This window comes from Manacus vitellinus, unplaced genomic scaffold, assembly GCF_001715985.3.
Source record: "Manacus vitellinus isolate BGI_N305 unplaced genomic scaffold, ASM171598v3 scaffold_52_pilon, whole genome shotgun sequence".
NCBI lineage: Eukaryota > Metazoa > Chordata > Aves > Passeriformes > Pipridae > Manacus > Manacus vitellinus.
In genome coordinates this window covers 1776053-1803272 of record NW_021940628.1, presented here as the reverse complement: position 1 = coordinate 1803272, position 27220 = coordinate 1776053, and the positions used below count along the sequence as shown (strand labels likewise).

At 44.3% G+C, this 27220-nt stretch overlaps 3 protein-coding genes across 4 annotated transcripts in view; 2 read left to right on the top strand and 1 right to left on the bottom strand.

Annotated features, from left to right (window-relative positions):
- The first annotated feature begins 6 nt into the window (after positions 1-6).
- On the top strand, positions 7-2403 carry TMEM50A (transmembrane protein 50A). Its single transcript, XM_008920553.3, has 6 exons — positions 7-129; positions 774-886; positions 1000-1067; positions 1195-1287; positions 1707-1767; positions 2057-2403. Exons 1-6 carry the CDS (start codon positions 37-39, stop codon positions 2100-2102), a joined length of 474 nt encoding a protein of 157 aa, XP_008918801.1. The 5' UTR covers positions 7-36; the 3' UTR covers positions 2103-2403.
- Positions 2404-3082: 679 nt separating this feature from the next.
- Positions 3083-14005, bottom strand: LOC103754748 (RH-like protein). Of its 2 annotated transcripts, XM_018081367.3 has the most exons (11): positions 13854-14005; positions 11309-11805; positions 9969-10155; positions 9594-9744; positions 8829-8970; positions 7327-7484; positions 6756-6893; positions 6413-6543; positions 5678-5757; positions 4611-4684; positions 3083-4316 (listed from the first exon to the last, which is right to left on the bottom strand). In XM_018081367.3, exons 2-11 carry the CDS (start codon positions 11442-11444, stop codon positions 4290-4292), a joined length of 1224 nt encoding a protein of 407 aa, XP_017936856.1. In that variant the 5' UTR covers positions 11445-11805; positions 13854-14005; the 3' UTR covers positions 3083-4289. The 2 variants fall into 2 exon arrangements, with proteins under 2 accessions (XP_017936856.1, XP_008918867.1); XM_008920619.4 differs by lacking the exon at positions 13854-14005 and having other exon boundaries at positions 11309-11947.
- Positions 14006-14520: 515 nt separating this feature from the next.
- The window catches only part of MACO1 (macoilin 1), a 28208-nt gene continuing 15508 nt past the window's right edge, over positions 14521-27220 (top strand). The window contains exons 1-5 of the mRNA XM_029963037.1: positions 14521-14837; positions 19043-19096; positions 23299-23440; positions 24268-24394; positions 26558-26681. Of these exons, the coding sequence (XP_029818897.1) occupies positions 14521-14837; positions 19043-19096; positions 23299-23440; positions 24268-24394; positions 26558-26681 (764 nt within the window). The remainder of the gene's footprint in view (positions 14838-19042; positions 19097-23298; positions 23441-24267; positions 24395-26557; positions 26682-27220) is intronic.

Here is a 27220-nt window from a genome sequence, read left to right as displayed (position 1 = left end):
TTTTTTTTCCCTCCAGTTCTTCCAAGTGCTTGAAAAATGTCCGGTTTTCTGGAGAGCTTGAGGTGCTCGGAGTGCGTGGACTGGGGGGAGAAGCGGAACACCATCGCCTCTGTGGCCGCGGGAGTGCTGGTACTGCTGTGCTTGCCCTGCTGTCAGGCCCCCTAGGTGTAGTCAGCTGTCAGGAGCTAAAGATTGTTAGAGCTTGGAAGGCTCCTCTCTTCCAGGTAACAAAGTGGCAGGATGAGAGGAAAACAGCCTCAAGTTGTGCCAGGGCAGGCTTAGGTTGGATTTTTGGGAAAATTCCTTCGCTGGAAGCATTGGAACAGGCTGCCCTGGGCTGTGGTGGAGTCACCATCCCTGGAAGTGTTCAAAACAACGTGTGGATGGGGCACTTGGGGACACGGTTTAGTGGTTGGACTCCACCACTGTGGAGGGCTTTTCCAGCCTGAACACTTCTGTGAAAAGGAAGAACAGGGATACATTGTCCTTGTACCTAGCAGCAAAGTTAGGAACAAAATCTGTTCTGGGTTCTTGCATCCACGTGTTTCTTAAGCTAAATGGAGTAACTGTTGGAGTAGGGAAATCTCTGGCTTTGCATCCAACCTTGTTCCCAAGCCCACAGCAAAAGTACTTATACCATCCCTTTACCCTGCTGGAGATCGTAAGAATGATTTTATATATTAGTGTTATTTTTTTTCTAGAGCAGTCTTAGGCATTGTAAAAGGGCTTGTGTCTGTACTTTAAGCCATATTCCTTCTTTTTTTTCTCCCTAGTTTTTTACAGGCTGGTGGATAATCATAGATGCAGCTGTGAAATACCCTAAAGTGGAAGACTTCAACCACTCCTACCATGCCTGTGGGGTTATAGCCACCATTGCATTCCTGATGTAAGGGCCATTCCTTGGTCAGAGCTACACACTCCTAGAACTTGCTTTGTGCAGTTAATAAAAGGCTTCAAACGAGGGGATTTATCCCATTTTCTCCCGTTTTTCTCCCTCAGGATCAACGCGGTGTCCAACGGGCAGGTGCGGGGGGACAGTTACAGCGAGGGCTGCCTGGGGCAGACAGGTACACATCTGGGAATCCACTGAGCCTTGGAAAAACTGGGAGAGCTGTGCCAGGGCATGCTTTGGGTGCCTGAGACAAGAGCCACGATGCCCATCCTCAGACAAACATCCCTCTTGTCTCGTTCCAGGGGCTCGGATCTGGCTGTTCATTGGGTTTATGATGGCTTTTGGGTCTCTCATTGCTTCCATGTGGATCCTTTTTGGAGGCTACGTTGTTAAAGGTAAGGCCTGGCCCCTTTTTTGGAAGTTTAAAATGTTTTAAATGGCTGTTGAATTTCAGAGCTTATTTTTATATAGTTTCTAGGCAGTCCCTGTCTGAATATTTTAGTTCCCTACACACCACTATCCCATTGTATTAACATTGGGAGGGATTTTTTCTATTTCTAAGTCACAAACTTCTGACTACCCTCTAGAAACACAGGTCTTGCTCCACTGGGAACTGGACAAATATAATTAAACTGCTGCAGTTTTATGGGAATAATTCCCTGGGTGAGGACTTATTCCCAGAACAAAAATTACTGAGTTTGTGAAGATTGCTCCCAGAGCCTATATGCTAAATTAGCAAAAGGTGTTAGAAATGGGATATGCTTGAAAATCACTTCCAAAAAAATTTGCAGAGATTTTTTTTTTCTTTTGTTAGAAAAACCAGTGGTATACCCAGGAATAGCTGTGTTTTTCCAGAATGCATTCATCTTTTTTGGGTAAGCCTATCTTCCTTTGTTTGTTTCTTATCTAATTTGGTTTTTATGACAAAAACTGAAACTTGCTGTAATCTGGTTTTAGTTTAAGACCTGTTTTGTAACCAGACCTGTGTGAATAAACTGGTGAAGGCAGCAGATCTCTGGGATCTGTCTGCACAGGTCTCATGCAGGACAAAGAAGTGGATTCAAATACCACAGTTTGCTCCCTGAAATCACGTTTTTAAAATAAGAAGGGGCTTGATTTGCTCCCTTGTGTGCTCATTATGTCCCTTTATTCTGTTTTAAACAGAGGACTGGTCTTCAAGTTTGGTCGCACGGAAGATTTGTGGCAGTGAACTCCCCTCTGGAAGTGCCCTGGCCAGGCTGGGTTTTAACTGCACACTCCCCAAATTTTGTAAAAAACCATTTTGTAAACCCTGACCTTCCATCATGTCAAAAGATAAATCAAGGAAAGCTGAAAGCACTAAAAATTCCAGCTCTATTCTCTTTGATTTTGTTTTTTTTTTACTCTTGTACGTCCACTTAAATGTCGTGATGTTTTTTGACAAATGTAAAATTGCTACAAGTAACGGTGGAGTCACTTTTCTGATACATTTGCTACAAATAAACAGGATAATGGAACATGGATGTATTTAACCAGCTGTTTCTATGACGTTATTTACGAAGAAAAACTTACTAAAATGCTTTAAAACAACTTTTTAACCTATATTTATTAAATATTTCCTATATCTGGACAATATAACCATTTCTTCAGTTTCAAAGGTAATTGGTGTGTGGCTTTTCTTGCATAATATAGAACTATGTTGGTTTGGGATTTTTTTTTTTACCTCTCTCTGAATATTAAATTTATCCTATGGTGATAATGAGGAAGTCTCTGGCAAGTAACAACTTGCTGTGGGTGACACTGGAGAGGCACAAATTAAATAGTGGCTCTAGATGGAAGTAGCTCATCCACAATGCTTGTGTTCAGCTATTTTCTAACCACTGTGAGAGAAAAGGATGGAATTCTCTCTTCAGATGGAATTCTTTCTCTGGAAAAAGGTACTGCTCAGATAGGAAGAGTTCTGATCCTGTGTCTGCCCCTTCCTGTGCATTCACCCAGGCCAGTTGCTCAGGAGATCAATGGTAAGGGAGATGGAATAAAATATTAGTCACTTAAAGACAGAAAACAGGAGTTTGTGTTGCACAAGTTATGTTTGGTTGGTTCCTGGGAAGTGAAGAAAGTGAAGAACATAAGCTGGGCCTGGATCCCACTGTTACTCACGGAGTAAGTGGTGAGTTAACTGTGAGGTAACACTCTGTGTGTCCAGGCTGGTGGAAGCAGCTCATTAACTCAGCAGATCACTGGCTCCTTTGTGACCTAGAAACAAAGAAAACTGGCCCTTCCTCTGCAAGCAATTTTTTCATTACTTGGAACCTGTTTCATTTCTGTAACTGTAGTGACCTGCTTTGCTCAACACCTAAAGAATGAATGAGGTCAGTGAGCATCAAAGAACAGCCTGGTCCTCAATGTCATGGGTTTCCTCATTCATTTTTAACAAGTGTGCTGAATAAAAAAAAACAATCACATTTTCACTTCTTTATTAGGTAAGCATTTTGGAAAGAGTTTTTTTCTGTGTCAGCTATTTTTGAGACAAAGAACAAATGCCGAGGATCACAATCCACTTACAAACAAGGGTACACTTGCAGAGAATCCTCTGTGTGATTAGGCCCCAGAGTCCCCTGCCTGTCTTGGAATAAGCCACTTCCAAAATTGGGTCTTGGCATTGGTTTCAGGCAGCTCTGAGGATTATTCCCTCAGTCCCCTCAGGTGGCAGCTGACCCTGTGGTGGTACAGGCTGTCCCTACCCAGACACTGACCTGAGCTCTGCTCTTATTTTAGATTTGGCAGCAAATACCAAATTGATTTCAGGGGCACCATGCACAGGAAGAACAATTGAACCTCTTGCCATCTGAACTTCCAAATAGCCCGAGCCAAGTAATGACAGATTTGTCTTTAAGCAGTCAGAGAACTCAAGGAGTTCAGTCTGGCAGGATGCAGAGTTTGGCCCAGATCCAGCTCACCCATCAAATCCTTCCTTAACAAGGCCTTCAACAGAATCAATTTAGCTTAAAAACATGTAGTTGAGTACTTTTCTAGATAAAAAGTGCTCCTTGAAAAATTACACTTTGAAATACATAATTTTGGCTTTTAAAATTGGGAGCTAAAAATAGTTTAAAGTTTCCAAGCATTTGGATTGATAAGCCATTACAGCCATGAATGCAGTCAACCTTTTTGTACATATCTTATTTAAGGTAAGACCAACAAAGCAGAAAAGCTAAATGCAAGTTTGCATCTGTGAATTTACACTCAGTATCTTTGGAGAATAACTAGTTTAATACTAATTTTTTGTGTTTCCATGGGGATGGCTTTTGTGGGCCTGGGAACTGGTATTTCAGTGCTCTTTCAACCCATCATAGCTACTCATTTTCTCTAGTGACAAAGAGGAAAAATCTTATCTTGGTCAGCTGGGATCTTCCACTCAAAATTCAACAGCCAAATGGGGAAACTGTGAAGACAAACATTCTTGTGTCAGAACATTTTATGCATGAAATCACTGTACAAAAAACCCCAGTGGAAAACCTGATTAGAAGCTTATTTTCATCCATTTCTTTGTTCTGTAATTCAGATACAGCATCTCAATGAGCACCTAAAGGTGCCTGAGGCCTGTGTTTGTGCATCAAACAAAATGTGCTGTGAAATGGAATATCCCCTTTTTTCATATGTTTAATTCAAATACCCAAAGTTCTTCATCAAGGTGCTAAATACACTCTCACACAGTCAATTTTACATTTAAACTTACCTCCCAGTAAAACTGGTCTTCGAAGTACTTTGATACAGGGATGATCTTAAGCAGTCTGGTGTTCAAGATAAAACCTATTTGTAAAAACAGATGTATCTAATATAAATATAAACATCAGGAAAAGGGGAAGATTTTGTGTAACTGGAAGTTTCTTAGTAACATGTATCCAAATGTAACACAGGTCAAAATACAAAGTCAGAACTAAATGCTTCAACAGAGCCCCTTGACTGAAGCTGACCTTTAATACAAAGAGAGAAGCTTGCCAGGATCAAGGCTTATTGATATTAAAAATTAATTGCTTTAGGTAAAACCCAATTAAACTCTAAAACTACAACAAAAATATTAACTTCTTGCATGAAAAATGCCTGTGTATTGAAAGCAATCTGGCTTATCAGCACTGTTAGCTTGGGGTTTCAGATGGATATATCTCGATTTTTAAACAGTTGGTTAAGCACTGAATGTTTGGTTCTTTTAGCTGAATAAAAATCTGCTCAACTTTTTAATTACACTCAGGGTAATGCAAAGGTTTTAGATCACAAAACAATCATTTTAAGAGTGTGTTTCACAGCAATTTTCATCAGCCATTTCTGTTTTGCTCAAGACAGAATTAAGAGCTCTAGAAAAGCAGCAGCTGTCACAAACCAGAACATCACGTGGGAGCCACGTGAGCCCTGCTGATCCCAAACCACTCCTGATCAAAGGCCTGGTGCTGGAATGATGCAGCTCCTGACGTTGGTGAATCTCTGCACATTTACACCAAGTGACAAGCCCTAAATAGCATTTTCTGTCACCAAGACAATACCCAAATGTAAAAATATTTTCATCTTCACACATCCCCTGCGTGAAATGTGAAGGCAGCTGTTAAGCCTGGGTTAAAATAAACTTGAGCACTGAAAGAATGGTGCTGCTGGGTTATTGATGTGCAATACATCTCTTCTTCAAGAGGCTGGCTCTGAAGACCCCCTGGCATTCATGTTTCTGTGGCTGCTTTACAAATAACTTACCCAGAGAAACTTGCCCTGAGGGAACACTGCAGAAGTTACTGGAACCTGTGTTTCAATACTGACCTGTGATAAAACCTGTTATCAAGGCAAGGCTGATGGTCTGGCAGAGGGCACCAACGTGAAGAAGGACCAAATAACCCAGACTGAAAAGGAAAACAAGTGTTTCACCTTTCACAGTTGCTGAATTTAGCATCAGGACTGTGAATGAATCTGTATCTAAACAGTATTTCACATTAAAACCTCTCATCAAAACTCTGTTATTCTCAAATCTCTCTGCAGCTGCAGTTGGATGTTTTAGGAGATCCTACCAGAAAACTAATACAGACTTCAGGGGACATATTTTGTCTTTAGAAACCATCACTGTGGTACTAAAACTTCATTAAATTTGTTTCACTAAGAACATGACTAGAAGTACAAGGCCCTCATGCTGCACTCTGATTTCTGCCTCCCCTCTCTTTGCACACAAAGCTCCCCAAAACACCCCAAAAGCTAAAATGAGTCTTGAAACGAGGCACATTCCCAGCTTTCAGCTCCCATTTCTGCTGTATTTAATGTCAAATAAAAAGGGAGACAGAAAAGAGGACCCAAAACTGATAAAGTTTTCATTCAAAGTCTGCTCAACTCTCAAAGCCCTTTTTTTACTGATCTTTTGGACTTCAAGGATTATCTTGGCTTATCTGGTATAAAACAATTTATCTGTGATGACACTCAGGCTCTCTGTAGGTATGAGAACTCTTCTCAGGGCAGCTGCAATAATGATCATTTAAGCTTATTATTTAATAACAAAAATTTAAGTACCTCGATGAATTAGTCCATTCTCTTATGACTAAGAGAACAACTTGGGCAAGACCTCCAAGCACAGCAGGCAAGCCAAAGGTGAAATGAACTCCAGAAGTATCATGAATTTTGAGAGGAGGATTAAAGCATCTCTGGGAAGAAGGAAAGATTTAATTGTTGATAATTGCATATTGTCTGTTGCAGACCTAGAGAATTTGCAAGTTCCAACCCTGCACTCTCCTCAAAGCACCTCGGGTTTCTTAGTTTTAATCTCTTTGAAAAAGAGGTTTCCCTTGAGGTATCCTACATTGGAAAAGAAGTTTACACAGCTTATATGAAAACAACTTCAGGTTTTGAATACTACCTGTAAACAGTGAGATCCTAATATGGTGATGGCACTGCCAAGCAGACCCAAAATCATGGCAATCCAAGGATGACTGATGGTCTCTGCTGTAAAACTAAGGGTGACCCCACCAGCCAGTGCTGCACTGTGGATGTGAGTCTGTAAAATAAAATAAGAACATGGAGTTAAAAGACTTTTTATTTAGTGATAAAACAAAGGGGAATGGCTTTGAATGGAAAGAGTGAAGGTTTAGATTAGATATTAGGAAGAAATCCTTCCCTGTGAGGGTGGGGAGGCCCTGGCACAGGTTGCCCAGAGAAGCTGTGGCTGTCCCTGGATCCCTGGAAGTGTCCCAGGCCAGGTTGGATGGGGCTTGGAGCAACCTGGGCTAGTGGAAGGTGTCCTTGCCCATGGCAGGGGTGGAACAAGATGGGCTTTAAAGTCTCTTCCAACCCAAACCACTCTGTTACTCTGATGACTGTCAGGCTGAAAGCCTGGACTTGTTTTTAGTTAGCAGCTATTGTATTATCAGTGTATTACTGAGACTAACAGAAAAATCTTCTCCATGAAGGGATTTTCTCTCGTGCCTTACCATTCTGAATTTCCCATCCTTTGAGGTCAGAGCAGACAACAGGAAGGCAGTTACAGCACTCACTGCAAGGGCGAGGTAGGTGTTGAGGAGGGCTTTCATCCTGGACTGGATGAGCAGAGAATTGAAGCTTGGCCAGAACACCCAGAGAAAGACACAGCCTTGGAGACAAACACAAGAAACTCTCATTACCTGCTCTAAACACATCACATCTGGAGTGCTCACAGTTTGCACTCTCTGTAATTCCCAAACTGTAAAGAAAGGAGAGCAGACAGCCCTGAGAGGCACCTGCTCCTCGGCCAAAAGTTCTGCTCCTTTTCATGGAACTGTGGAATTACTGTTCAAAACCAGCTGTGAGAGAATGAAAGCCAGGGAGGAAGGGAAACAGCTCCCATGGTACAAACCACTGTAAAAAAAACCAACCAACTGCACTTTGGTGTGTCTTTTTCCTTGGCTGCCAGTATGACTGGTGCTGGTTGTCTTGTCTCCTGGCAGGGTTTGAAGAGAAATGAGGATGAACTGAATAATAAGAACAGAATCCTCTCCACCTCTTTGATGATTCTTCCCAAGGAATTTGCCTGCTCAGTTGCTCCTTTCTACCCAAGTTACCTCAGGAATTATTCAAGAAATAACTATAATTACTCCAAATAGCAAGCACTTGGTTGTAGCAAGCTGCACTAAAATTATAATGAAGGTTTAACAATGTCTTGATGAGTTAGATGAAAATACTGATCTTGAATTCTCCAGCAAACAAGAACTCCAGGAACACAAAAGAGCAGCATTTAAACTTCTTTTGCCTCGACTGGGCAAAGACTGACTAAGAATTAGACTCTGTGGACCCCTGCAGGAAGATCTTAGTTCAGCAGGTGGCAGTTACACAACAGAAGCCAAGGTAATAAAGAAACCAAATTGCTTCTGTAAGGACAAAGCTGGGCCTCCTACACCTTCAGCCTGTCCTCACTCAGATCCTTTCTGGTGGGCCTGCTTGTATCACACTCCCCACCCTTCATGAGGCTTTTATCTTTCCATTTATGTTACTAGGCAGGGACTGCCTGTTTATATCTCTGCACACCACCTTGCAAACACAACCGGGCCTCGGCCCCAGCTGGGGACTGGGAGCTCTACCAAAACACATGTTAGGACCTCAGCTCTGGCACACAGGCTGCTCACCAACCTGCCTAGATAAGCCCAGTCACTGGACTGTGACAGGGGAGGGTTCACCTGGAGAAGGAACAGTTACCCTGGCACAGCCTTCATGCTGAGGGTGACAAAAGCAAACTGAGCCACAGCCGTTGCAGGAGTGGCCTGGTAGGGAACGTGCTGAGAGTCACCAGCCCATTGTCAGAAACCACCAGCCACAGCAGCAGTTTTCTATGCCTGGCTGACTCACACCTGCATTTGGGATTCAAAACCTTCAGCCTGCTGTGCCCAGAACCCCAAAAACCTCCCTTATGTTCTCACTGCAACCTCTTCTTCCAGCTGAGGCGCTGGAGCCAAAGACTCACCCAACATGGAGAACAAGTCTGACTTTGGGGTGCTCCTGTTCTTGTCCAGCCTTGGGGAGGGCTCAGGGAAACAGGAGGTGACTGCCAGCCCAAAGTAGGCTCCAAACAGGTGCACATGCATCAGGCTGAGATGATCTCCAACCTGTATCAACAGAACATTCAAATTTGTGGTCTATTTAAGGCCACACGAAGCCTTTGATGCAGTTCCTGATACAGTTGTTCATGTTACCTTCCTGTAAGCAACTTATTTTCACAGTCCCTCAGCTTATGCTTGAGTTATTTACGTGAGATGGAGTTATCTGAACTCAGTGCAGCTCATAAACACATGATCCATACATAGAGAGTTTGGGGTTATGTTTGCAGGCCTGATGCTGCTGGACACCATTCCCACTGGAAATCTGCCAGGCTGAACTGGCACAGGGTAAAGTTTAAGGGCAATTAGTGCCTTAGCAGAGGTCAGGGCTTTCATTCATCTGTGGGGTTGGCAAGGCCAAGTGCACTGCACCCCAATCCATCAGATCAGCTCACCCTTCCAGGCCAAAGATACAGGTATAGAGATATGGAGTGTGCAGGGTTTGGAGTTTGATGTCCTTAAATATAATCCCAAAGTCAGACTTCATCTTTTAATGAAAACACAGCCACGATCTGAGATAAAACCCCCCAATGTTCCTGTCAGCAGAGCACCAAGAAACCAGCAAAAAAAGGCAACATTCCAAGGTCCCAGTGAAATTTTCTCCCATGTATTTGGAAATCATGCTACAGTACCTTCAGGTATCTCCTGTTGATCCATCTGCTCACGTAGAAAACTGTTAATTCCACAAGTGTCATCACAATTAACTGCACAAGATTAGTCTTCCCAAGAACAGCTCCAGTGGAGATAATCACAGCTGTCATACTTATAAAAGCCTTTGCTATACTGCAAGAAAAGAAAGAAAAGGAAAAAATTATTCTGTATCAGGATGACAGCAGGGCCAATAAAGAATGACATGCAATAAAATGCATTAAAAACCCAAAGCCTTCTAAAATGTCTGCAAATATGACTATGCTAATTCCCAAAAAGGTCCATATAACAAGGCATTAACCTCCATAAAGACCAATCAGCAGTTCTGGATGATTCCAATTCTAACATGAACTAATTACCTTTTCAGAATACCTTCCTTTTCCTCTAGAGAAAAGGAAACTAATAAATCTTCTACCAACACAGAGCATTGGACACCAAGTACAATGATCAGGAGGTTGAATCCAGTGCTGCTAAACCCATATCTTCTCAGAACCATCAGGAAAAAGCCAAATCCAAAAATCACCATGTGGTTGACATCTTGAAAGTCTGCATGACAGAAAAGAACAAGAGAGCAGTGAAATTATTAATGCAGATTGGATTTCTGGTTTTTAAAAAAATATATTAAAAATCACAATTAACTAAGAAGCTTCCAGATAAAAATTCAAGTGCCATTTAGTACTTGCAGAGAATTCCAGAGCTTTCTTCCCAATCCATAAGTAATCAAAAAACCAATACCCTCGACCCTGAATTTATTTTTACAAAGTGCTCTGAATGGATGCCATAGGATGGGGGTTGAGGAGTCAAAAAGCACAAGAGAAATGAAGGACATTTAGCCAGGAAATTTGGACATTCAGTTTTCCTGAGGTGAATTTAAAGAGCTTAAGTTGAAATTTTCAGGGAGAGTTACTGTGAATGAGTGCTGATCCATTCCTTGAGGGCATTAGGGAAGAAAAGAGTTACAAAGAGAAACCTGTATGATGCCCTCATAGAAGGAACAGAAATTGCAGGAAGAGTTTAACGTGGAAATCTGCATAAAAGTGGACAGAAAGGCTGTCCAAGGTGGAAGCTCTTGGATCTGTAAGCCTGGAATTGTCCCTGGGACCTGCTAACAGTCATATTCTCATATGGTTGTGCTGGCTGGTTCCTAGGGGAAAACACCAAACTGCTGGGGAAGTAGGTCCCATTTTTCCAGCTGCAAAACAGGGAGGGTCACACAGGAATGCCCCGAGGAATCAGCTCGTATTTGCACAACACCATAAACCTGCCACACACCACGGCCGTGGTACAATCCAACAGCACTTCCAAGGCACAAAACACACCTCCAGACTGTGTTTAAAGCCTTCACTCCACTGTATTAACTTCATTTATTTACACCAAGCATTCAAATGGAAAGTGGTGCCATCCCGAGTTCCCTGTTCTGTAACATGACAGGGACTCAACACGGAGCAGAGTCACCTCCATGGAGCCAAGATTGCCCCAAACAGGTAGCAGAAAACAGACCAAAAATGCAATTTAGCATCACCTGTCTCTTGGTTCACTGCCACTGCTTTGATATAAATAAATTCCCACCACACCAGGCAAGGTGGGGTGTTTAAAGGGCAGTAAAAACACTCTGCTCCTCACTGAATCCCACCTCTGCTGCTCAGCACAACAGGAGCAGGGATTATCCTTCCTTTCCCAGCAAGTCTGCCAGTCTTACCTGGGTAGGAGCTGTACAGCCAGTACAGACCATCATGTTCTAAGACGAGAAAGTAAGAGCGGGTGAGGAAAAGAACTTCCAGCAGGAGGATGAGCCAGGGAACGCTGTGTCGGAAGTTGAGGTAGCTGGAAGACATCGTGCACTCGACTACATCAGGCACAAACACATCAATGTGTTCTTTTTCCTATAAAAATGTTCCAGTAACCTCAAACCAATAGCAAAGGAGGTTTTGGGGGGGGTGGCAGGAATAAAAACCCAAAGGGAGATAAAAAGCCCAGGAGGCGTTGGCAAGGGACAGTTCCTTATCTGTGGCACGTCAGGAGCCCCAGTTTACCACAGCAGACATGGACTGAACCCAAGAACTGCTTGTGAATGGAGATACATCCAACTGCCAGTGCTGTCGTGCTCCAGGACACCTTCCATGCTCCAGGACACCTTCCATGCTCCAGGACACCTTCCATCCAGGGCTCCAGCTGCTGGTGAGCCTTGCAGCTCAGCTCAAAGGCAAGAGAGGAGAACACGGATTCCCAAGAGCAGGATGCTGTAGTTTATGCAAAACCATTATTTGTTTACGTTGCTGGTGCCCACCCTGGACCCAATTCCCTTTGTAGAAAGGTGGGGAAGGTCCTGTTGAGAGGCTCAGTGGCCTTGGACACTTCCAGGGATGGGGCAGCCACAGCTTCTCTGGGCAACCTGTGCCAGGCCTCCCCACCCTCACAGCCAAGAATTCCTTCCCAATATCCCATCCAACTCTGCCCTCTGGCAGTTCAAAGCCATTCCCCCTTGTCCTGTCACTATTTGCCTGTATAAAAAGTCCCTCTCCCTCCTTTTTATAAGGCCACTTTAAGCACTGGAAGGAACATTTGTATCCCCTCAGTATCCACTGTGCTTCTGGTAAACTGAACCCTCTTTATTCAGGCTGTTCAGACTAAAGGATTTTAACCACATCTCAGACTTTCTGCTTTGAGGCCGTTGCAAACTGAGGGCTGAGCTGAGACACCAACAGTACCCAGAAACGGGTATAAATGTGCCCAGAAATGGGTATAAAGCCACCTGCTGGTGACAGAAACAACTACTAGAAAAAAAAAAATATGCAGGAAATTCCCAGTATACCTTAATTTTAGGACATTCCTCCTGCCAAACCAGGATATAGGGTACAATAATCCAAATCCTTGGACTCCAAGGTTCCCTGCCCATGGCAGGGAGTTGGAATGAGATGAGCTTTAAGGTGCTTTCCATCCCAAACCATTCTGTGACTCATACCCAGAATGACCCAGAACTCCATCCACAATTTCACCAGGGTGAAATGAACACAGTGAGCTCTAAATCCCATCAGTGTTAACACTCAGGGAAAACACACCAAAGGCGAGGAATTTACCCACGTTTTCCCTCAGGATGACATGCCACGCCGTGAAGCTGATACTCAGATTCACAACTTAAACTCCCTCCCAAACAGAGAGACCAAAGCTCGGTGATCTCAGACAGGGTGATGCACAAAATAACTCCTATATTAGGAAGAAATCCTTCCCAGTGAAGGTGGGGAGGCCCTGGCATAGGTTTGCCCAGAGAAGCTGTGGCTGCCCCATCCCTGGGAGTGCCCAAGGCCAGGTTGGACAGGGCTTGGAGCAACCTGGGCTAGTGGGAGGTGTCCCTGCCCATGGCAGGGGGTGGGACTGGATGAGCTTTAAGGTCCCTTCCAACCCAAACCATCCCGTGACTCCACGTTTCTAAATTAGAGCTGCACCACCACAACACCCCCATGACTCAGCCAAGGGCCGGGCAGCCTCCTGGGCCAGTTTTAACGCTGTGCGGAGCCCCGCACTGCTCAGACTCAGCCCAGCACCGCCCACCCTTGTGCAGGGCGGCCCATTATCCCCAGGGCGGCCCATTATCCCCAGGGCGGCCCATTATCCCCAGGGAGGCCCGGCAGGCCCACGGCCCAGCCCAGTCCTGGGCACCGCCACCAGCCGGGCCGGGCGGGCCCAGCCCGCGATCCAGCCTCCCTCAGGCGCGGCGCCGCCATTGTTCCCTCACGGCTCCACAGACCGACGGGGCCGCGGGAGGGGGCTCTACAGGGCCGTAAGGCGGGAGCGCTGCAGGGCGCGGAGAAGCCCCTGCCGGGTTTCGAACCCGCAGCCCAGGTGCGGCGCCGCTGCCGGCCGACTCGGCAGCGGTGGACACGCCCGCCCCGCCCCTGGCTGAGCGCCCGCCCCCTCCCCACAGGCGCCCTTAGGAACTGCTCTCCCATTGGTCGAGCGCCGGCTCCTCCCGGCCTCTGATTGGCCTATCCCCATCTTCGGGCCTCGCGTCCTGTGCTGCGATTGGAGCGCTCGCCTGTCACTCAGCTGTGTGCGTTGCTTATTGGCCGGAGCTGCCCATCAGTCACCCCGCGGGGTTATATTGCCCCCGGCGGGCCGTTAGCAGAGGTCGTTCTGTGCGGGCGGCACAAGCTGCCGCCGCTTGCCTTTGCGCCTGGGACTTAGCGTTCCTTTTCCCAGCAGCCGATTTGCCAGGGAGGTTGTCAATCAAGCGTGAGGGGCGGTACCTCGGGGCTAGGGTGACAGAGGAAATTGGGCCCTCCTTCTTCCGTTTCCGAGTGGATGGCTGAGCTGTCCTTTTATTTTTGTGCTCCTCTTCCATTGGGCAGCTTCGTTGTCGGTCACCACGCGGGGCGGGAACCAGCCCGGTAGGACAGTGGGTGGGCGGAGACCAAAATCCGTGCAGCGATTGGCTGGAAAAGCCGTCAATCACAAACCCTTCTGTTTGACTGGCTTCCGCGGCCGTCAATCAAGGGGGTGGGCACGTCGCGCGACAGCACGAGGCGGAACTAACTTTCCGGCGTTCTGATTGGTTTACTGGGCCGTCTGTCTGCGTTTTTACGCTGATCATTGGTTACAAACCCTGTCACTCAGGCAGGGTCAGCTCTTTGATTAGCCAGCGCCGGCGGAGGCGGGGCGCTGCGCCGCCGATCTGCGCAAGGGAAGGGGGGACGCGGCGGGGAGGGGACGGGGACCCAGGAATTATATTTTATTTCGTTGTTTCCCGGGAGCAAAAAAAAAAAAAGGACAAAAAAAAAAAAAAAGGTGGGGTGAAGGAAAGGATAAAATAAAATTAAAAAAAAAAATATAGACCCGGAAAAGAAGAAAAATAAAATAATAATAAAAAAAAAAAAACAACAAGAAGCCGCGTCGCGAACCCCCGCGCGGGGGCGGATGTGCTGCGTGAGCGGGGCGGCGGGCCGCGCCCGGGCCGGTCGGGATGAAGCGCGGAGCGCGGACGGCAGCAAACTGCCCCCGGCGGGACCGCTATCAAGCAGGAACCGCATCACCGAGGGGCATCTACGGCAGTACGAGCGGCGCGGGGACAGCGGCCCTGTCACCCCCCCGCACAACTTCCCTCACAGCGGCCCCGCCACCGCCGCGGGCCCCCCCGCGGGCTTTCGGGCCGGGGGAGCTGCTGGCCAAGGTGCTGCCGGGGGGAGAGAAAGCCGCCTGGGGGGTTCGCGCCACGGCGGCGGGAGGCCTTCGCCGTGTGTTGTCCCCCGACCCTTCCCGCGGGGGTGGTTAGCTCGGCGGGGTCTCGCAGGCCGGAGGGTCCCGGAGGTTGCCGCTCGCTGCCAGGCTTCACCCGCACGGCCCGGGGGCCTCCGCGCGGGGGTTCGTGTCTGGGGTTACCCGGAGGTGCAAAGCTCCGCAGCGTGCGCTGCGCTTCACCTGGGAGTTTTTTCCAGCAGGATCTTCACAGCTGGGCGTTTCTAGAGGTGCCAAAGCTCAGAACCACTTGCTGCGGCTTCACTTGTATCTCCCCCGGGCGAGGGGGGTGTCTCGTGTTTGGGGGTTCCCAGAGGTGCCAAAGCTCCGAGCCACTGGCTGTGGCTTCACCTGGGGAGGTTTTCCCAGCAGGATCTCACAGCCGGGCATTTCTAGAGGTGCCAAAGCTCAGAGCCACCCGCTGCGGCTTCACCTGTATCTCCCCCAGGAGGTTTCCCGGCGGGGTCTCATGTCTGAGGCTTCCTAGAGGTGCCAAAGCTCCCGCAGCTTCACCTGGCGAGGTTTTCCCAGCAGGGTCTCACAGCTGGATGTTCCCAGAGGTGCCACTCACTGCAGCTTCACCTTTATCTCCCCCGGGAAGTTTTGCAGTGGGGTCTCATGTCTGGGGCTTCCCAGAGGTGCCAAAACTCCAAGCCTCACCCTGCAGCTTCACCCGGGGAGGTTTTCCCAGCTGGGGGTTCCCAGAGGTTCCAAAGCTCTGAGTTACTTGCTGCAGCTTCACCTGTTTCTCCCTGGGGAGGTTCCTCAGTGGGATCTCATGTCTGGGCATTCCCAGAGGTGCCAAAGCTCAGAGCCCACACGTTGCAGTGGTTCAGCAGCTGGTGGAGCAGGAGAACATCTGGGCTGGTGGCTCAGCCCTCTCGTGCAAAGGTTAAGAAAGTTGTTTTTCACGTGGTGATGGGGGTGCCTGTGCTGCAGGTCTGCAGTGGGAGCACATGAGAGCCTGGGGTGTAGCAGTGAGGGCTGTGAGCAGGAATTTGGGTGGGAGATGCCTGGAACAGGGGTGGATGGTCTGGTGGTGGTGGGACCACAGCAGGTACCCAGCTCATCTCTGACCTCTGGGATGAGAAAAGGAGTAGTAGTGAAGTGAGGTTCACGTGGGATGTGTCTGGGAATGCTTTCCAGGTGTTTGCATGCAGAATGCACTAAAACACTGATCCCTGCAGTTCCAGCACAGTTGTGAGCTTATTTTGAAGAGTTTTTTACAACTCTGCCCTCCCGAGTACGCAAAACTTTATACGAAATACAACAATTATGTATTTGTGAATAAAGAGGAGTTTGGGTCAGAAGAGGCTTTGAAGCTGCCTTGTGAAAGTTGTAGTAAGTGTGGTGGCCCATTTCTGTTTCTAGTTCGGTGAGGTTGATGTATGCAGAGCCTGGAAACTTGAGCAAGCTCATACAATTCAGATGTTAACTTTGCATAAAGGAAACAGCTGATAGGGAGCTCTGACTGGAATAAAATTGTCACAGTGTGCTGCTTATCCTACTTGTAGTGAATCTCTACACGAGAGCACTCTAAAACCCCTTGTTTTAGACTTCCAGGTTTTGAGAAAATGCTGCTTGTAAAGAACAACATCCCTTGTGTAGAAATTCACATTCTAGATGACTGGTCTTGGGAGAATAATTCAGATATGTAAGGAATTGCTTATAATTACTTAGTTTTCAGAAGTCATTCACAATGATGTGCCTTTGAGGTGACTGGCAGGGAAGGTGGGGTTGAGAGAAGGAGGGCAAACCAGAATAAGATGAGAAGAGCAGCAGGTGATGAGTGTGTGCAGCAGGTAGAGCTGCTGTAGGTGTGTGAACAGCTCTGGCTTCTTGCACAAACTTCTCCTGGAATGTTACAGTGCAGAAATGGGATTTTTAGTCTTTGTTTCACGTGGCATTTTGATAAACAGAAATAACCAGTGTCTTCAAAGTATTAGCACACAGAAAGAAAAGAGAAATAGTGTGAAGGCTCTTCTCTGTAAGCCTAACCAGAGGGAGGTGCTTCCACATGGATTGTGGCTCTTTCTCTTATTTCTCTTGCTTTCCTTTTGCTTTTTCTCCTTTTTTTTTTTCTCTTTGCCCCCCATAATTCAAAGAGCTCACATGCAGGTAACTTCTCACGGAACTATAGATGCCTAAATTCATGTAATTACTGTAGTTATTTACTCAGCTTATCTTAATTGTCACCATCAGCTAACACAGGCCCAGTAAATACAGTTATCAGGAGGTCCCATCATGGTGTTATAAGCAAAGCAGCGAGGCTGAGCAAACAGCAGGATTGGGATACTTAACTCTTGTAGGATTTTTGTTTGCTTTTTAAATTAAGACTAATCTTCCCATCCTTGTTCCCTCTGCAGTCTTTGAAAGCAGCTGTCACTAACAGACACGTGGGAGCGTAGTTGAGAGCTGGGAAACTGGAAGAGTTTTGGAGCAGGTGAAGCAAAGAAGGAATTGTCCTGCAGTGAAGCTCTGGTGCACGTGTAAACCTGCAGCAGGTTTTAAGAAGCGATAGAAAAATAATTTCTAGTCACAGAACAGAGTTAGAAATACAAAATCCTGGGCTGCACTGAAAAATGTGAATAACCTGCCTCCCTGAAGGTTAATTTTTGCCACTTTGTGGAGTGTTGTTTTTAACAAGTTGATCTAAGGGTTCACAGCCTACAGTGTTGTTCTTTAAAATACTTTCCCCACCATTCACTACCTAAATTAAATGGATTGTTTGGCCTCAGCCCTTCATAAATGCTTTCAAAGTTACTCCTGACCAATCTTCCCCCCTTCCCCTCCCAATTTTCAACAGCTGCCCTCCCTATTCTTCTTTAGACCTCTTCTTCCATTCACCTGTTTTTTCTTCCTTCTCCTTTCTTCCTTTTTTACCCCTTCTTTCTTTTCAGTTTGGTTTTGCTCCCTAGTTACAGCTCTAAGGTACTTGGGCCTGTGTGACAAACTTGATAAATCCTACTCTAATATTATGTGCAAAGACTTTTGCTATTTGGAAGTATTGCAGTATCTGTGGAAAGAACATTAATATAATCAGAAATAACTGTGCTTTCAATAGATCTCCAAACCCAACATACTAATGGTAGGAATCTTGAGATCTTTTATTATTTTCCACAGTGTGTGTTCCAACCTTTGCCTGTTCATTTGTAGAACAATGGCAATGGATAGCTGAAAAATGCTGAAGTGATTAACATCTTATACCTTTGGCAGTGTGCACACATTAAAACCTTAATTGTTAATTAAAGTGTTCACTGCAGCTTGTCATCAGTTAAGCAATTAAGGTTTACTTGTTACTGCTTGTTCCTAACTCTTCCCAGTCCTCATCCTTCATCTATTTAAAATCCTTCAGCTTTATTGCTGATACTGCTTGTTTTGGCTCTACTGAGTCATATTGGCACTTGGTACCAATTTTGTAGCTGGTGAAGTTTCAAGATGAATTCCACATGTGATTTGCTTTAACTTAGGCTGTCACATCAGCTGATTGATGCTGCATCATGGATTCCCTGACAATGGCCCTTAAAAGCTGCATGTTCCTTTGGAATCAGGATTTTTTTCTTTAGCTCTGGATGTAAATTGCTCTTTATCACAGGCAGTACCTGGGCTGGCAGCCAAGAGGGTGCCAGGGAGGAGGGGTGGGTGTGTGTGTGTGTCTGATCTCCAAGTGGTCCTGAGATACCCACCACTGGCACAAGGGCAGAATTTTGGATACCACGACCCTCAGGATCCTCCTGGTTCCCTCTGCCACCGAAATCCTGACAGGGCTGATTTCCAGGGACTCGCTTTTTGACTCTGCTGACAGCCAAATAAACTGTAGCAGTTCATTACTACCTCCAGGAATGTGGCTTTTTTAGGCTTTTCTTAAAAATCCATAATGATTCTTCCTGCTGATTTATTCTGGCACCTTTTTTTTTTTTTTTTATAAGCTTCCTATACAGGATAAAACATTTTCTTCTGCTGCTGCCCCGGAGGTCTGTAACAAAGCAGCAGAGCTGCCTTTTATGACTTGAACTTAAATCCAGGTCTCAAATCTAATTTAGCCTACATTTAAATGTGTTCTACTGTGTCAACCCCAATGGTACATGTAATATCACTTCCCTCTGCCTGTGACTTTCACTCCCTGCACTCACTGTGGCTCCTTTAGCTTTATTTTGTGTTCTGGACACTGGTGTTTTCAGGCTGACAGTGCCTCTTGTTTCAGCACCACAATGCTGATTGCTGATTATATCCCTGTGCTTCAGCTTCCAGAACTGCTGTAAGAATTTTCTATTTTGTCTTCCTTTCCTTACACTTCCATAGTTCAGTAATGGGTATATTCTATGCCAAGACACTGAATAAGTAGTCAGGGATGTTTTCTGGGATTCTTTACATTTCTCTTCCTTTCCAAATATTTGGTTGGCAGGGATCTCCCATGATAGTTTCCAGTACACATACCACATCCCAGCAGTCCTGTTTTCTCCCTTGCATACTTGCTGTGCTCATTCTGTCCTGCTTCTTTTGTCCACCAGTAATAATCTTATATAGATGTATTTGTGTGTTTGCAGATATAAAGCTTTTTTTGTATTTGCAAATCTCCAGCATTCTCAGTATTGTGGCTGGTGTTGGATGGGTAACCTGGAGGGGGGGGGTTGTTACCTGTTTGGTGATTCCACACAAATGCTAAATTTCAGCTTTCTGAATCCTACCTGTGAGTTTGGCACCCACTCCATTGTCTTGGATGAGTCAGGCTGCAAAATGAAACCTGCCATCAGTTCTGCCAACATTCCCTTTCCGGCCCTTGGGCCTTGCTGATAATAGTGGGATAGAATGGAGGCTTAATCTGCCACCACTTTGGGTTTGGGGTGCATAATTGGTTCCTTTTCTAGTGATTTTTTGCAATATTTTTACCTTACAGCAAGCACAATATCTGTTTTGGGGGCAGTAAAAAGAGAACAAAGAACAAGAGAGGGGAAAAAAAAAAGGAGGGGGGAAAAAAAGAAAGGAAATGGCATCTGGCACTTGAAGGGGGAGGAAGAATAAGGAGGAAAATTATTTGTTTGAAAATGCAAAGGGGGAGCACAGCCACTGTTGGGTTATGAATAAATCTTTATATTCAGTGTACATTAGCAATCAATTGACCTCTCAGAGAATTTGCAGCACTGTAATCACTGCTCCTCCCCGTTTGGTGCCCTGCTCCTCTCATGGATCCTTCCCTCTTTTCCTTTATTACCCCACAGGATTAGATGCCATATGCTGGTTTGTAGGGAGAGCCCTGTCCTTAAACCTCTGTCAGGTCACCAAGGCCAGATTTTTTGACACGTGTCAGAAAATTGGATAACCCAGGTTTTAGGTATTTGTCTGCAAGAATCTTTCCCTGTATTAAGAACCAACTCAGAATTATAATTGGCATCGTGGAATATATTTGAGCCTCTCTAATAAAAAGGTTACAGGGGTTAGGAAGCATTTCAGCCTGGTGAGTGTTATCTGGGAGTGGGGGCAGGCACAGCAGTGATCAGAATTGGAGAAATGTGTGATGTACCCAGGAGATCAATGACTGTCAGAGGTTCCCAGGCACCAAATGGCTGGTGCTGGATTCCAGAGGAGATGGATAACAACAGGAATGCCTGTGTCTGGAAGGAATCAAGGGATTCAAGAGCAGAGATGCAGTAGAAGTGGCTGGTACAAAGCAGAGGAAGGGAGGAGGCTGTTGCTATATTTTGTTAGTTGTTTCATTCATGTGATGCTGTTTGAATGGTGCTGTCTGAGGCAGAACAGCAGCAGGGATCAGCCTGTCAAACCAGGGCCCTGTGCCTGCTTTTCTCGGGGTTTAATTCCTGCTGGACGTATTTCAGCTCTCACTAATTTAAGCCTTCCCTGGCGAGGTGTCAGTTCACTTGTAAATGAAGTGCTGAGCTGCCGTGCTTGCCAGGACAGCACACCTTTAGGGATGCAGGGATGCTGAGATTTGGGAGCCTCCCTCCTCTCCCGAGGCTCATTCCCTCTGCAGGCTGCAGAGTGCGGCAGAGGCACCGAGCTGGATGGCACCGGTGGCACCGGGGGAGCTCTGCAGTTTGGAACACCCTCTTTGGAGGCTCCTGATGCCAATATCAGTTTTTAAAGCCGGGCTGGAGCGTTGAGTTCTGACCCTGCAGTGCTGTGGCTTTAGTTGGAGGGGCTGGTGTAAAAAAAAAAACCCAAATAATTCATGGAATGTAGTACCTTTAAATTGATTTCTGTGAATGTCTGCATGTAGAATCAAAGAGTTCAGGACGTGTGTAGAATATATTACACAGCAGTGAATTTGTTGCTGAGGCCAACATAAGTGGATGAACTCTTTTATAAAAGGAGTAACTTTCTTGTGTCTTTGTACTCATGGAATTCTGAATTGCTCTCGAGTCCTTCAGATGACTGAGAAGTAGCCTCTTTAATATTGTTGGCAAAACCTTGTTACAAACGTTGTATTGTTCCAATTCCACTTTAAAAGGTGGTAAATGTCACCGTGGCCCCTGGATGGATATGAATTTAATATTAGAAATCACTTTAATGGCTGTATTACAGAACTCTTATTCAGCAAATGCTTTAACTTAGAGTGGCACTTAACAGTGGAGAAGCATTAGTTCTGACAGCCTTAATTTGCTTGGAAACATGTAGTCTCCTCATGGATTTCAGTGGCAGGAAAATAAACACTGGCCATCAGTTTAACCCAGGGAAAGGTGCCTGCACAACACAACTGCTTTTGCAGCAAAACAGGCAGAATAAGGATTGCCTGGCTGGGATTCTTTTAGATATTTCCTCAAATTTTAAAAAGCTGCACATGCACAGTTCCCCAGCATGCTCAGTGTGAGCAGAGTGGTGACTCTGTACCCCAATGCCTGTCACCTTTAATGTCAGAGTATTCTCTGAATGCAGCTGCTTTTTATAGATTTCTGTTGAAGATCTGAACTTCAGATAAACAGAGAACAGCAGCATGTGCAGGCTTTATCTACCAGGACTTGACCATTTAGGGTTTCTTTGGTGGGCTTTGGTTGGTTGGGTTTTGTTCACTGGGTTTGAAGGAGTTTTTTTAATACTTCTACTGTAGTTTCATTCTTCTCAAAGAGTAATTTTTCACTAAGTGGCTGGGAATGGTTCCATGAAAACTGAAAAAAGCAGCACCTTAACTTTTCCAAGTGTGTGTGTCATTAATTTTGTTTCCATTAAATTAAAGTGCTTCCTGTAGCCTCTTGCTTTGTTTTTTCAGTGCCATTAAGCTGATAAGGGTCACTTTCAGGCACATGCAATTAATCTTTGATTCCCAAGAAATCCAAGTGTTCTCCCAGTCGTGGGATCTGGAACCTGACCTTGTGTGACAAGTAACATGAGTGATAATTGCACGAGGAGTTGGGTTGTTTCTGAACCTCTGCTGGTCCCCAACACTCCCCATGGAAGTTTTCTATTTTCTATCTTATCCAAAGCTCTGAACAACTTCCTAAAAAAGCTCCATGTCCATGAACAGTGCAGAAACTTGACCCTACCTGGCACTGGGAGTGCAAACCCTTGGCAGCTTATCAGTGAACATTCCAGGGCAAAGTTCTCCTGGTTTTGTTGGCAGAAGAAGTTACTGAAAGGAAAAACTGCAAAACAAAAATGTATTTTTAAGCCCCCATTTCTGTTATGACCCAGGAGAGTGCAATGAGGTACTGGGCAGTTGGAGTGACATGCTGGATCTCTGGGTTTTGGGGGAAAAGGGGTTTTTGCTGCTTCTTTTTTAGAAGAATGGATTGGGCTGATCCCTCAAGTGTTAGTTAGGTATGAGCTCAGAATATTTTTGAGCTCTGTAGCCATCAATGGTTCAAAATGCAGGACTAAGAATTTGGGGATGTGGCTTTGAAATAATTTTAAAAAATAGAAGTTAGGCTGTCTGGTCTCAAGCCTTTCAGTTTTTCTGTTGTTATTTGTTTTTTAATGGATCCATTGATATTGATACAGACATTTTCAAACATAACACTGACAACTCACTATCAAAACAGGCTTCCTGATGGCTGTAGTTATAGGCTTAAAATATATCTCAGTTTATTGGTGTTAAATGTGGAAAAGGAGTGAACATCTGCAGTCTGGTGAGGAGAGGAAACACAGAAATTTCTGAGCTCCCATTTCAGCTGATCCCATACCTGTTGGCAAGGCTTCACTTTGTGAAAATGCTCTGGAAAGCAAAAGGGAGACTGTTGCTGGATGTCTTGTAAGAGCAGTGAGCCTTCTGTTTATTTGCTGCTTGAAGAATAAATGCAGTTAAATATTCAACTTCATTAGACCAGGCCTGATTTTAACGTCATAATAAACCCACTTATTTTATAAAATCAGTTTGGATGAAATTTCCCTTCTTTTATAATAGGTTTTGTTCCTGAAGAACATGTAATTAAAAAAAATATTTAAAATGAAAGTAAGTTTTGCTATTGGAAATACTGACCTGAAATTACCTTTTCCTTTTTTCCCCCCCAGTACTTTCCTGTACCTGAAGTTCCTGGTGGTGTGGGCACTTGTGCTGTTGGCAGATTTTGTCCTGGAGTTCAGATTTGAGTATCTGTGGCCATTCTGGCTCTTCATCAGGAGTGTTTACGATTCCTTCAGATACCAGGGTTTGGTGAGTATAACACAAAGTCCCTTTGAAGGGAAATCTCCCAAGATTTCAGGGAATATTCCTTCTTATACAAGTGGCTTAATGGCACTGATGATCATCCACTTCACAAGATTTTCAAGTGACTGGGTGCCCTGGGCTCAGGTCTCTTCTCTCTGACTGCATATTTGATCTGTGGCAAGTGCAAGTGAAATATATATCAAATTTTCACCATAGAAAAATATATTTTAAATTACTAAGTTGGATTTGAATTAGTGAGATATATACATCTATAACCCTATATATATTTGTGTATATATATATGTATATATATATACACATAGATAGACATAAAAAATATAGCCCTTTCTCTCTCTTAAAACCTATATATATAGCCATATATATATATAAAACCATATATATATAAGCCTAGATAGCAGGGTTTTCTTTAAAATAAAACAGAAACTTGCCAGTTTAGATATTTACTGCTTTTTCAGAGAGTAAATGGCCCTGATAGTGGGTTGGGTGGGTGGTTTCTTTTCTAGAAGGAGAATATACCTGTGATTCTACTATAGATCAACAGTGTGAGTTAAAGTGTTCAAACAAAATAAGAAGGGATAAATTTAACTGTTTGGAGACTTGCTGGAAAAGTGGATGGGCACAAATTTGTACCTGTTCTCTCTCAATTGCTCAAATTTCTGCTTTCTTTGGCCAAACTGCTCCGTTTTTTTCCTTGATTATAAACAGCACCAGTGTTTCTATGTTAAAATCATTGTTTCACTGTTAATAAACTGGTTATTTTTCCTGGAATAAACCAAACCACTCTTCTTTCCCCCACCCCTCCTTTCTTTTAGGCCTTCTCAGTATTTTTTGTTTGTGTAGCATTCACATCAAATATAATCTGTCTGCTCTTCATACCAATCCAGTGGCTGTTTTTTGCTGCCAGCACCTATGTTTGGGTACAGTATGTCTGGCACACAGGTAGGTCACTGTTCTTTATTTACAACTTCCTGATTCAAAGGCATCTCACAGCTTTTAGTAAGGTGCATTTTATTACCACATTTGTTTTAATGCAGTTTTGTTGTAGTTAAAAGTGTTCTTTTTGCTTTTTTGGTTTGCACTTGATGCACATCTGGGTGCATTTTAAATAATGGGTAACTGAAGGGGTATAAACAGGAATTCCAGAGCAGTTAAATACTTTCCTGACTTCAAAATTCTCCTGCAGCAATTCAATAAATACAGAGCATAGTGTTATGTTCTTCCTACTAGTCAATTAGTGTGCTATTTAGTTATTAATGTTAAAATATTAGTTGTTTTAGTGGTCATAGTTTAAATTTTTATTAGCCAAATCTTTGTGTCAGCTGGATTTAGTTTCTGAGAAAAAGGCTGGTGATACCAGTACCTGCCCTGACAGTTTGAGACAAATATGGAGAATTCTTCTCCCTCTCTGCTGCCCTTTTTTTCCTTAGTTGTTTGAGTTTGTTTTAATAAATCCTTGGGTTTGGATGAAGCAGTTGAACTGGGGGGAGATGGTTTAGTTTGCAAGAGCGCTGTTGTATATCTTGCCCAAAATAAAAAGATTTTAGGAATAAAACTCGATATTTTTTTTTAATTTGTTTTTTTTTAGAGGTAGCTTTTCACTACCCAAATCCTTGGGATTTGAGGCTTTTGTAGTGTTTCCTGTTAGACTTGCCATGAGATCCCAGGAGTTTGCAGGGTAGTGTGGATCATTTCTCAGTCAGCTTTCTGACAACTTAGTCACTTCTAATAATGGCAGTGTGGGAGCTGATGGAAGGTACTGTGAACCAGTTGTTGCCCAATTTCAAATACGTGGAGAATCTGGAGTTATTTTTAGAATTGTATTAATGTGTTAAAGCTTTATCTGAAGTTGTTCAGGGTTGATGATTAGAAACCCTAAAGGGAAAAACCTGATGGGCCAGATTTAACTGTAGCTATTGAGATTGTTTAATATGTTAATTCATGACACTGTTAGGAATTATTCTTTTTAAATGCTCGTTTAAGTCGATGGGAACTTGCTCTTTTTAGGTTATGATCTTTTTAGGTGGAATCTTTAAGGTCCCTTCCAACCCAAACCATTCCATGGTTCTGGGTGCACGCTGCTGAAACGTTGAGTCCCTTTAAGCTGACAATTTGTCCCCCAGGTTTTTCATTTCTGATGATTTCAGGGCCTCAGATTAATGCTATTTCAGTTTCAAATTTGAGACCTGTTTGCAAACCAACACACAGTATGTTGAATGTAATCAAGAACTTGGTTTATTTACAAGAGCCTGGAGTGACAATATTGGGAAGGAAGGGTGGGGAGGCTCTGGCACAGCTTGCCCAGAGAAGCTGTGGCTGCCCCATCCCTGGAAGTGTCCAAGGCCAGGTTGGAGCAACCTGGGCTGGTGGAAGGTGTCCCTGCCCAGGGCAGGGAGTGGAACTGGGTGACCTTTAACTTCCCTTCCAACCCAAACCATTCTGTGATTGTTTTTATGAAGCTCACAACTGGTGTTGATTTGTGGAAATCTGCAGCCCTGTGGCATTTTCCACTGGCCAAGAGCTTTAAGAGCTCAGTTTTGCTTGACTCCTCTTTTACATCCTCCCCACTGGTGCTGGAGGGACAAGTGACTCCAGTGTCCCAAGTGTTCCCTGACGGAGAGTTTGGAGTTGCAGAGTGTTCTCTGCATGACTGTATATGGAGTAACCAGTGCTGGGCTTACTCACTGTTTTCTCAGCTGATTTGCTCACTGCTGCTGCTCAGATATACCCAACTTGGAGTGAGAAAGTAGTCCAAGCTCCCCACTTCTGACTCAAAGATCATGAGCTGTACCATTACCTCATCTTGTGCAGTTTCTTCCACTCGTGTTCCTTGTGCCAACCTATTTCATTAGCTGTGCATCTGTTATTTTTCACTGAGGCCTTTTAAAAGTAATAAAACAAGATAAGGAGTGAAAAGTTTACATTGGTGTAAAATAGAGATGGCCTAGATGCTTTATTCTGAAGGAGAAACCTCTTAAAGTTCCCTATATATCTGTCTGAAAATTTCCCTTGACTTTTGGAATGTTTCAAAAACAACTTTAAAATATTTGCTGATTATAATATGTTACTAAAGTGTTTCTCTCTCGTTTCTTTTTCTCTCAATAGAGAGGGGGGTGTGCTTACCAACAGTATCACTGTGGATACTTTTTGTTTATATTGAAGCAGCCATTAGATTTAAAGATTTAAAAAATTTCCACGTAGACCTTTGTCGTCCATTTGCAGCACACTGGTAAGTGGGTCTTTTTTTCTCCTTTTCTTATTAACCTTTATTTCACCAGGAAAATTAATCATCAGGGCCTTTTATTTTGGTTCAGGGTTTGGCTGTCATTACATATTCCATGAGAAATGTATGTAAATGTGGACCCAGGGTAACCCTTCTGAGCATACAGTGTTTGTGAGCTGTAGGGAATTTGTAACATGGATATTCCAAGCATTTCTTGAAAATTCTTGCCATCACTTTACAAAGTTTGTGTTCACATAGTGAATACATGGTGATAAAAGTTACAAAAGAAATAGGTTTCCCTGATAATTTATGAAATTGTTATGGAAATCTTCTTTCTCTGTGACAAAGCACTCTTCTTTTTCCCTGAGAAAGGTTCTCATGAGTGTCTGATTTAATAATGCACCAGAAGCTGTGAATAAGCTTCATGTTGAGAATCATGACAGAAAATAAAACAGAAAAAAAACCAAACACAATTTATTACAACTCTTCTTTGAAGGTGAGAAGAGTGATTTCAGGACAAAGCCTTAACTGCAGAGTATCCATCT

Coding starts and splice junctions, on each gene's coding strand:
- TMEM50A (XM_008920553.3), top strand. CDS start 37: ATGTCCGGTTTTCTGGAGAGCTTGAGGTGCTCGGAGTGCGTGGACTGG. Junction 1,288..1,706: donor TGGAGGCTACGTTGTTAAAG/GTAAGGCCTGGC, acceptor TTCTTTTGTTAG/AAAAACCAGTGGTATACCCA. Junction 1,768..2,056: donor AATGCATTCATCTTTTTTGG/GTAAGCCTATCT, acceptor TGTTTTAAACAG/AGGACTGGTCTTCAAGTTTG.
- LOC103754748 (XM_018081367.3), bottom strand. CDS start 11,444: ATGTCTTCCAGCTACCTCAACTTCCGACACAGCGTTCCCTGGCTCATC. Junction 6,544..6,755: donor TAGGATCTCACTGTTTACAG/GTAGTATTCAAA, acceptor CCTTCTTCCCAG/AGATGCTTTAATCCTCCTCT. Junction 4,317..4,610: donor AAGACCAGTTTTACTGGGAG/GTAAGTTTAAAT, acceptor TTGTCTTCACAG/TTTCCCCATTTGGCTGTTGA.